At 52.9% G+C, this 10283-nt stretch overlaps 1 protein-coding gene across 1 annotated transcript in view; it reads left to right on the forward strand.

Moving 5' to 3' along the window:
• Positions 1 to 57: 57 nt before the first annotated feature.
• Positions 58 to 10283, forward strand: part of LOC125955625 (uncharacterized) — a 14555-nt gene continuing 4329 nt past the window's right edge. The window contains exons 1-5 of the mRNA XM_049686765.1: positions 58 to 332; positions 430 to 498; positions 8639 to 8705; positions 9178 to 9441; positions 9582 to 9710. Coding sequence (XP_049542722.1) covers positions 58 to 332; positions 430 to 498; positions 8639 to 8705; positions 9178 to 9441; positions 9582 to 9710 — 804 coding nt within the window. The remainder of the gene's footprint in view (positions 333 to 429; positions 499 to 8638; positions 8706 to 9177; positions 9442 to 9581; positions 9711 to 10283) is intronic.

A 10283-nucleotide genomic window follows, 5' to 3' on the forward strand; every position in this document is an offset into this window, starting at 1 on the left:
CCCATTTTTCGGATCCAAATTAAACGTGTTCTCCACCGGGGGTTAGTTTAAAGAAAAATGAACTGTTCGTGTTCGAGCGAGCGTTGTCCGCATCTGCAGTACTTGAGGACACTGCTGGATAACAACCAGAAGCGCCAGCTGGCTGCACCGAAGGATGCCGACTGCCAGACCCGAGGGAATCTAGATTTCGGTGCAATCTGGCAACGCTGGAAGCCGTCGATAATGGAAGCGATCCGGTTGTCCGGCTGTGCGCTCGAGACGACGGCGATAGTCTGGACCGAGTTTGCCCGGGCCTGCCTTCAGCTGTGTCTGCACATACTGAACACGAACTGGTAAGGTCCTCTTGGTATTTAACGGCTCGGTTCGCTGCCCATCCTAATGGAGTTCTTCTTTCCCATTCATCCACACACACGCACACACCGCAACCAGTTCCACGAATTTGTTCCTGTTCTTCTGCGTATCGTTCATCTGGGCGATGCTGCGGGGCGCACTGTCAAGGTGAGGTGCTTGGCACGCAACGAAATTCGGAAAATCGGAAGTCAACTGCCGCCGATCTGCTAGGAGAGGGGACAGGGGGTTAATGAGCAACCATACCATCGAGCCAATGATGACCCTCACCGGCGAAAGATAGATGTCTGCGGAAGAGTAGAACAAACTGCCGGTCGCTAGCGACCATAAGACGCCGGAATTAAAATGAAGCACCAGGTGGAACTCCAATTGGCACGCGTCTTTAGACTGTCTGGGAGGTACGCTATGGGTCGAATGGAAACAATAGATGGGAAACCGGTGTGCGTGCGTATGTAGCACGGCGGATAAGCCACTGCTGCTGCTGCTGCTGCTACACGATTGACCTCCGTAAATTCGTTCGGATGACAAGTTGAAGGTACAGTTTGGTCCGAACTCGCGTAGGCAACCGCGAGGTCCAATACCGGACATCTTGTAATTGTGTAATGCGCCCCCCCGGGTCGCTGCAGTTCGCTCGAGGTTCCCATGGCTAATCGGACATCGGACGGGAGCACCGTGAGCGTGTTCAATTAAAGGAGATAAAAGCTGCCAGTCGGCCAGTCCAACGGTGGCACATCGGCCATCGGCCAGGAAGTAGTGCCCGCATCCAATTGACCAAAGGCTTCGTGGTGTGATAATGTAGCTGCAAGACGCGATAATTAATATTTTCCGGTCAGCGGCCACCTGCGGTGAGGGTGGGCGGCCCTGTTGTAATAAGCGCCGAGCGGTGGGCCTCGGTGACGTCGCAGAACAGAATGAGGCGCTCCGACGAACCCGGGTCCGGGATGCTAGGATCTGTCGGCGGTGTCCGGTCGATGATTATTTCTGGTGACGCGAGTGGTTTTACGGGGAGGACCCGATAAGTTACCACGGACCTTACCTTTGACGAGCTGCACTAGAAAAGTCCTGTAATCCGTGGCATTGCTTCTCGGAACTGAAGCTTTGTTTCTTCTTCTTGTGACGCAATGTTACGTTCTTAAATTTAGTTATCAAAATGTAATTTTTATTTCACATTTTTACTCCAGTATCCATCTGTAATCCCTCGCACTTTTTAAACTTACTGCCACGTTCTTCCGCGAAATCCCATAATCCAGGTAGGAGGATAGGACCACACCTCACAGAACCGACGAAGCAAACCCTTCTGTGCGCGCGAAATGAAGCAAAATTAGCAGAAAACAAGTTGCTCCGTGGCCACCGGCGCGCTGTCTTCGCCTTTGGTTTCTTCGATAAGAGGCAGCACAAAAAAAAAACAACACAATCACAATTTGAGATAGTAAAGTTCTGATTAGAAATTTTCTCATCGCCCACAGCGACCGGCAGCCCTTGTGCTAAGGGATGAGATGATTCCCATTAAATTGCATCGGGCCCCCCTCCCGGGAATGATTTCTTTTTTCTTTTTCAACTCACAGAAGCTGACAAGCACCGAAGACAGTGGTACGGTGCATCAATTTGATGAGATCGTTCTACCATCATCAATGGCGCTGGTGGTCGTACCGATGACAGTGTGACTTTCTGGTTCTTGACTTGCTCGTTCTTCTCACTTTTTATCCAACTCCGATCCAGCCAGCCAGCCAGCCAGCCAGCCAGCCAGCCAGCCACCGAGCCAACCAGTCCTTCTTGGCTACCTCGTCGGTTAATTGATTCATCAACGAGCTGATAAACGCTGGCGACCGACGAACGCTTGCCAGTCGAGTGGTTTTGGGGTTCGCTTTTGATCTGTCGCCTCCTACCGAGCGGCGCCCGGCAACGAACCTTGCCTCACCTCCGCAAAGGTGGCCCCATGGTGGCGCCTTGCGTCATTATGTACGCGATGGAGTGTCTCTCCGGTGATGGATTCGATATCGATTTGTCAAACATCCAAACAGCAAAGCCAAAAGCAAGGAGGAACCACGGGGTTTTTCGTGTGTGTGTGTGTGTGTGTGTGTGTGTGTGTGTTTGTGACCTTTTGAGGGCGGGGAGGTTGCATTTCACCGCATGCACACATGCTGCGGTACGAACCGGTTCAATGTCAGGATATTGCACCCGGCGCGATCATTGATGCGATCGGTGCGAAAAGCAAAACCCAAAAACCAAACAAAAAAAAAAAGACGCTGAATAAACCTCACGCCATTGATGGCCATTTTGTAATCGGCGCCAGCCCGGTTGGGGAAACCGTATACGCGATCGCGATCGCTGAGGCTGAGGACGCGTGCAAAAGATCGGTGAATGAAGTGGAAAAGTCAGTTCGCGGCGTGGCGCGGCGCGAGAGGATGCGAAAGGAAGCATGATCGTGAGAAAAGGGGTCGCGCGCGCCATCGCCACGAGGAGAGAAGGAGGAGAAGGCAGCTTGCGCAAAAAAGGATGAAGAGCGCATAACGAAAGAGAGATGACCTAGCGCGAGTGATTAACGCCGACGGAAAAGTGATTGTACGCCGAGTGGCAATGAAAAAGGCCCAACCGCCCCACCGGAGCGAGGGAGGAAGGTGGGCGTTTTCCTAGGTCATCGGTCCTCCGCCGTTTTGCTGTTTGTCACCGCAGAGTGTCACGCCCGGTGTGTTTAGGCTTTTCTTTCTCATTGCTTCTGGTGCTCCGATCGCATTACCATACATCTTTGGCAATCTTTCAAATTACGGCCGATTGCATTATCGAGCTATTAGCTAATGGTTGGATTGGATGGATCGTTTGGAATGTTGTCAGACCAGAGAGTTTTTTTTTATCTTTATTTAACCTTGTCACACTTCACAATTAAGCAGGTTTTCCGGTCTCCGGATTGTTTTATTATTTAGATTCATGAAGCGTGTGTTTGACAAATGCTTATCAATTAATTAAGTAATAGAGGATCGCAATTCATAGTAGTATACTGTAACATACAACAGCAGTTTAGGCGCCTGAAGCGCCCTAACGGAATGCACTTTTAACCAAGCCGGTTCGTCGCTTTCTTTAACGCACAAGTTCTTTGTTCGTATTCGGGGTTAAATAATTAATTCGCAGGAAATTAGCTACAGCCTCAAAGATACAGCAATGAAACAACACAAACAAAGCGCGGCTGCACCAAGAACATCGTGGACAAAAGTCCATAAAATGGCGCACCGCCTGGAACCGGCGCTTCTTCCGCATCCCAAGCATCGGGCAAACGCCCGCCACAGCAGCGTTCCTGTCAATGAAGTCATCGAATCTTGCATTCATCACTTCATCATTCTATCTCACCTCACCGTTCACCACCACCGTCCCTAGATCACACCAGCCAGCAGCCAGGCCACAACAGTCGGCAGCATCAGCGACTCCCACTGCCACCCCCCGAGGCCGCGATTAGTGGCGCTTCGATGCCATCACCGCCAGGTGAGGTTTTCTTCGCGCGAATCCGCCACCCTGCTAGTCAGTCTTACTACGGCTACGATCGCGAACGGAGGTAGCAGCGAGTGGGTGAGTTTTCCACCACAATCCGCGTCAAACAAAAGCAAAAAGCAAAAGAAAAGCAAAGCGGAACGAAGAACTTGCGCGATCCGGCAAACGAACAGCCCAAAAACCGAGCGTCGCGCGTTGCAGGAAAGTGGCTTCGGACCGGGTCGAGGAGTGGTGCTGGCACACGGCCCGTTGCCTTCGTCGTCTGTTGTGTAATAGAACTGACCAGTGGCACGCGAACCGCGAAAAGGGGGTTCGGAGTGGAGTGGAGTGCACTGACATAAAACGTGAATGGGTGTGAATAAATTAAGTTTTAGTGAGTTCATTTGGTGCTGTTGTCCAGCATAAGAAGAGGGCCGTTCGGGTGGTGGACCGGTGTTACCGAAGGACGTTCCATTGGTTTGAAAGTGAAAACCGAAGTCAGGGGATCGGTGTTCGCGTCGGTATTGATTTATGAGCTTTTTCCTCGAGACAGTCCATCCATCCAGAGCTGGTTCTGGTGCTAGATTCTGGCTACAGTGGTATGATCATGGTTCTTAACGGTTGTTCCGAGTGAGCTTAACAGACACACATAAAGCGCAAAGCAGCATCTTCGCCTCGCCCCTTGCTCCTCGCTCCAGAATTTCCATCATAGCAACAACACTTTCGGCAAGCGTGACAGAACGGTGAAAAGTGTTCTAGTGATCACGACCGCAGCAGCAGCACCAGCAACAGCAACAGAGACACATTCCGCGTCACGGTTTGGTGGGTCCCCCTCCCCCCGGTGGAGGCACGGCCACGATTCTGATGACACTCGGTTCCTCGGCCACTGCACCACACGCTGACGACGTTTAAAAGACAATAATTTGCTTTCGCGCCGCTCATTTCGTACCAACCGGGACACCCTCCCGTTCCCCCCGGGGTGAGCTAGATTAAGACGTTCCGCAGCACCGCAACCGCCAGCCAGCCAGCCCGCCAGCCCGCTGGGAAGAAGAAAAAAAACCTCAGCCCGTGATCCCGTCGCCAACGGGATTGTTTGACGCGCGTGTCCACCGGGTGCTGGAACGTTATTGATTTTCGGCCAGCGAAATGACTCAATCCAGGTGAGTAACAATCCAGGGAATGCCCCTCCAAAGGGGGGAAGGGCTCGGCCGAATTGTTTAATAACAGACGACACCCTCGGCTAAAGCAACGAACGAACAGCGCAATCTCAGCGGTAGTTCTGCTTAGAAACCTTCGCCTAACTGTACTTTAGAAGGAGGCAGCTGGAGCTTAGCAGCTTAGAATGGAGCATTCTTGCTAGCGAGAACCAACAGCCGGTGTTCTGTGATTGTGATGATCCAACGAATTCTTGTCGGTTTTCGCTGGAAATCGATACTCACCTTCATCGATCGATCGATCGATCATCTGTCGATCTCGTGCGTTGGGTAGTTAGCGCAATCATAAGCGATTAGGTTCGGTTTTGCGATGCTACTCTCGTTACGATCACCAAGAACAAGCCCCAAGAACGTTACGTTGAAGCAATTTGCATTTCCTCTACTTCGGTTGCTAACTGTTTTTGGATGATCTGCTTTCCTCATGTCGTTCAACTGTTTAAAAGAGAGTTAAATAAAGCTGCTATTGTGGTCTAGCTCAGTTAGGAACCTTTCCTTCAGTTCTATGTTGTATTTATCCAGCTCTTGGTCGAAAATTTGCTGTTAAGAACAGTCAAAAGGCGCGACGCAAGCGCCTTCAATGTTGGTGCGTTGTTGGTATGTGCTTAAGAGCTGCAAAATAAAATTGCAGTCGAGGCAGTGCCTCTCAAGATATTTGCACAACTTTACAGCGAAACTGATAAAAATGCAGGATTCGATTAGCGATTTATGTAGCGATGAGTTGGGCTGATCCTTCGCTATATCCTCAACCCCTGTTTGATTGTAGCACAAATCGCGTGAAATCCAATTTAGCAGCTGAACCTAACAACACAATCACCAGATCCAGTAACAAGATCAAAGTAGTCCGGCCGCCTGTCAGTCAAAGACCCCCGGGAGGCGGGAGTCCCGCCACAGTTTACTCCACTGTGCTCGACACACCGCAAGAATCACGCTCATCCCAACTGCCAAACACACACACACATCGTTCCAGATGTTGCACTATCATCAAACGAATTGGCCTCGGCGCTAGGTGGCGGCGAAACACCTCAATTGCAAACGGTCAAAACGGAAATGAATTGGAAACAGCGGTAATTGAAAAACATAAAGAACTTGCGGCATTCACTAGGGAGGAGTGGGAGAGAAAGAAAAAAAAAATGGGAAGGGGGGGTTAAGAATTAACAAAACAACAACAAAAAAACGACTGCTTCCAATGGGAAGATGTCCCAGAGATCGCATCATCTCGCACGGTGGGGGGGGGGGGGGGGGTACTATCAAACCATCGACATCGGCATCGGTGCGATCGTGGCGGAAGGGCCCTGGAGGGCGGAAGCAGTAAACGGAACGTACTAATCCTGCCACTTCCGGGAGTCCGAACCCGTGGGAGTCCGTTGTCGTGCGTCGTGCACCTTTTCACTGTTGCTGTTGCTGCATCTGATCGCGAGTGCATCTGATCGCGAGGTTGATGCATCTCGGTGTCCGGGCCAGATTGCTTTTAGCGATTTGGAACAATTCCCACCGGGGGTCATCTCCCCCCCGCCCCGAGCCGATGACGTGCTCGCGTCCTCTCCTCCCCGTTTTTTTTTTTTATCTCGCGCTGACCTGCATTCCCGGATTCCCGGACGATAATATCGCTTCCATTCCCCCGTGTCGCCCAATTACCTCCCGGAGACTTCACGCGAAATCGCGAGCCTCCATCGCTCCATGGCCGCTTTCGGTTGATCGCTGCTGTAATCGCCATTAACACCTCTTTGGCAGCAGCAGCAGTGGGAGCAGCATTCCCTTTTTGCGTCTCGGAGTGCAGCCCGTCGATGATCGATGATGCCATTTTGTGGCCATTTTGTGGCTGCTGGGCCGGGGTCGCACTTTTCTGCTCCGAGGCTGCTGGGTAAATTGATTAACTCGCAGGCTCGCGGCGGTCGCCACAACCTCGACGGACTGTTGTGACCCAATTCGGGGCCCAAAAAGGCGCCTTTTCTGAGATCGCTTCCGGCGGTGGCGGCGGCAGCGGCTGCTTGTGATTAGGGTTTTGGCGACGCCGAACTGGTGCTAGAACGGGCACTCCTGCTCCTGCACTCTAGCCGCTGCACCCTGCGGGTTATAAAAAAAGCTTTTTATAGCCGCAACACCTTGGAATCGCCGCGCCGCACCGCGCCGTGCCAGTGTTCTAGATTTGCTGGTGGAAACTACCTCCGTCTGTCTATCTGGGGACCACTGAGACAGTGTGCTCGCTCTCGGTGTGCCATAATTTGTTCTGTTTTATTACGGTGCGGTAAGCGGCTGAGCGGCGGTTCGTTCGTTCGGCTGTTCGGCTACGGTGAATTATGGCCACACCTGGAAGGAAGCAGGTCAAACCGCACTGTACTGCACCGGCGCCCTGGAGTGGTGGTGTGATGGTGACGGAAGTCGGTGCGCATCGGAAGCGACCGCGAACTCCGCCAGCAGTGTCCAAACCGCGCGTCATTCGCTCCCTTCGCCGGGCGCCGGGTGGTTCGATTCGTTCTGTGGCCCCGGAAAATTGTCGTCGAAGGGCTCAATCAGAACCCGTTGCAGAACCACCGGGAACAAGGGATCTATGCGGCCTATCGGTGTGCGGTGTCGCATTGACATCCCGCCGGCCTCCGGAACGGAACGTGCCTCCGGATAACAGCGTGCCCCCGCAGGGGGATAACCGTTACGTCAAGCACGATGATCGGTTGCCGTCGCTGGCTGGCTTCTATTGCTGATTGATGGTTTGGGCTAGGGCCTCCATGGTTTCTCCACAGCTCCTCCACAGCGGCCTCCATCATGGTCGCGTTACCGCGATTGTAAATGTTTTGGCAGCAGCGTTCGCGGCACTCCCGGGCGGGCTCGCGAATAATTATCTTCCTGTGCAATTTCGCATTTTTACGCATCGCTCCAGTTGCACAGAGAGAGAGAGAGAGAGAGAGAGAGCGGTGTGAGGGAGCGGAAAAGGGGTGGTAAGGGGCGGAAGACAATGATCGCTCGATTGACGGTGTAGGAGTCACTAGTGCAGCCGGCACTAGTCAAAGCATTGGCCAGGGGCATTCAGATGCTTTTTTTGTACTGCTTCTTCGCCTTCTTCTTCTTCTTCTTCTTCTTCTTCTTCTTCTTCTTCTCCGTGGAGATCCACGGGCGTTCGAGATCCATAAAAAGTGCTTGGATAATATCCGCCCAATAAACCTGACCTGGCGGTGGCGAGAGTGGAAACGCGTCCAAAATGGACGAATCAAGCACCCCCTTCCCATCGAGGTAGGTCATGGATTCGCAATCTCGTGCGTCTCTTGCCAACCTGCTTGCCAGCTTGACAGCTCCCCGGCCCCTGTTGGGCTGTTGCGAAGATGCGCGTGCTTGGATCGTGTTCACACAAATCCGGCGCGTGGGGTACGCACGCGCCTACGGTACGGTCCTTATCGCGATGGGTCCGATCAGCAGCTGCGGTTTAATGATCTCGAAAAGCCTTCCCCCTCTGTCACCCCTCCGCAACGAGATCAAATCCACCTCCCCCGACGTACCGAAGTCGTAGTAATCATGGACTACTATGTTATGCTCTTCTCTTCTCTTCGACCCGGTCAGGGAAGCAGATCCGTACCGCAAAGGCCCCAGGCATCGTCTAATATGCCAAATATTTCTCATTGTTTCAGATTACGTCACGTGGCGGGGGCCCAGCAGCAGCAGCAGCATGCTTTCATCATTGTGGCGGTGGCACAGGTGAGTTATTAGTTCATGTCGGAGGGAAGGTCGGCGGTCGCGGGGGTGGAGAATGACGAAGAGAAGGAGACGACCGAGGCGCCACGAAGGGGACTGGCCAACGGCTGGCCATCGGTGAGGAGCGGCACGATGCATAAGTCTACACACACACACACGCGGGTGCATCCAGCCGTGGCCACACACCTAGCGACTAGCAGCGGTCCAGCTCCAGCACAAATCATCTTCACCAAACCAAGCTACTGGGACTGGGGGGGGTCTAGTCACGATGTGGAGTCGTGGAAAGACGAAGTGAAATTGAGAGCAGATTCCTTGGATGCTTTGGATGCTCTACATTGTCATACAAAGGCATTGCAGATGTTTTTTGTGGAGTACAGACCTTTATTAGATGCACACTTCTACTGTTCTACTGAACTGTTCCGCAGGATACTAGCAAGCAGTTAGTTAAGTTCCGAATTCCGGTTCCCATTTGCAGACCCTGCTCTTGGCGCTGCTGACACAGGGCACATCCGGTATTACGACGATCGCTCCAGTTAGCTTCCAGCCGCACAACGTCACCAGCCCAGTAGCGGTCGTCGATGGTACTGCGCACGATCTGGTCCCAGCTGCCTCAGCCTTAACGACCGCTAGCCATCGGCCACCACTAGCCGCCACTAGTAACGGTGCGGTCAACATCAATCCATCCTCTACCACCGCACCGAAGGTGCAACGCAAACGGGGCAGCATCAGTGGCGGCAAGGTATGATGATGATGATGATGATGATGATGTCGCCCAACACACCAACTGACCAACCAACCGAAAGTGTCGATGCATGCATCGATGCGCACCGGAATTTTCACATCACATCAACTCGTTTTCTCGCGTTTCCATTTTCACAGAAGAATGTTGTGGTACAGCAACCGATCCCGGTGGGGATCCGGGATCAATCAGCACCACCACCACCACCGTCGGGTCCTGATAGCGCCAACAATTCACGCGAAGCACTGTCCCACGAGGGCAGCGAACCGGTAAGTGTCGTCCCGCCGGTAATCTCGGGTGTCAACATCGTCACGGCCAAGGTGCGACGGACCGGTGTGGGTCCGATTATCGAATTAAACGCCCCCCGAATCGAATCGAATGGCCGGCTCCAACGCAGATCGCGGCAGCGAATCGTTGCGGAACGGTAAACGTAGGAAGCATAGTAGTAGCTGCATCCCATTAACCCATTGTCCTAGCAGGCCGGCGGCCAGAGGGATGGCGATCTACGTAAGCCCTTCTCAGCTGCGGAGCCGTAGACGAAAGCAAAAGTTCATTGATACATTTCTTAGGTCGGGGTCTGGGAGATGATGATAGTGCAGAGGGTTAGTGCGGACACCAGCAGAAGAACCAAAGCAAAGCCACCGCGCCTAGTGCCGCTGCTCGGAGTCTAACGAGCGAACCTTCCTCTCTATTATGAACTTACGCAATGGGTGGGTGGATGGTAGCGCCACCAGTCGGTACCTGGTCCGGTACGCGCTGGTTGCAATTAGTTGTAACTCACCGAAAGACCAGCAAGGGGAAAAAGCCGGGAAGACGCATATCTTAGTTCCGATTGGGTGGTT

This window comes from Anopheles darlingi, chromosome 3, assembly GCF_943734745.1.
Source record: "Anopheles darlingi chromosome 3, idAnoDarlMG_H_01, whole genome shotgun sequence".
NCBI classification, from domain to species: domain Eukaryota; kingdom Metazoa; phylum Arthropoda; class Insecta; order Diptera; family Culicidae; genus Anopheles; species Anopheles darlingi.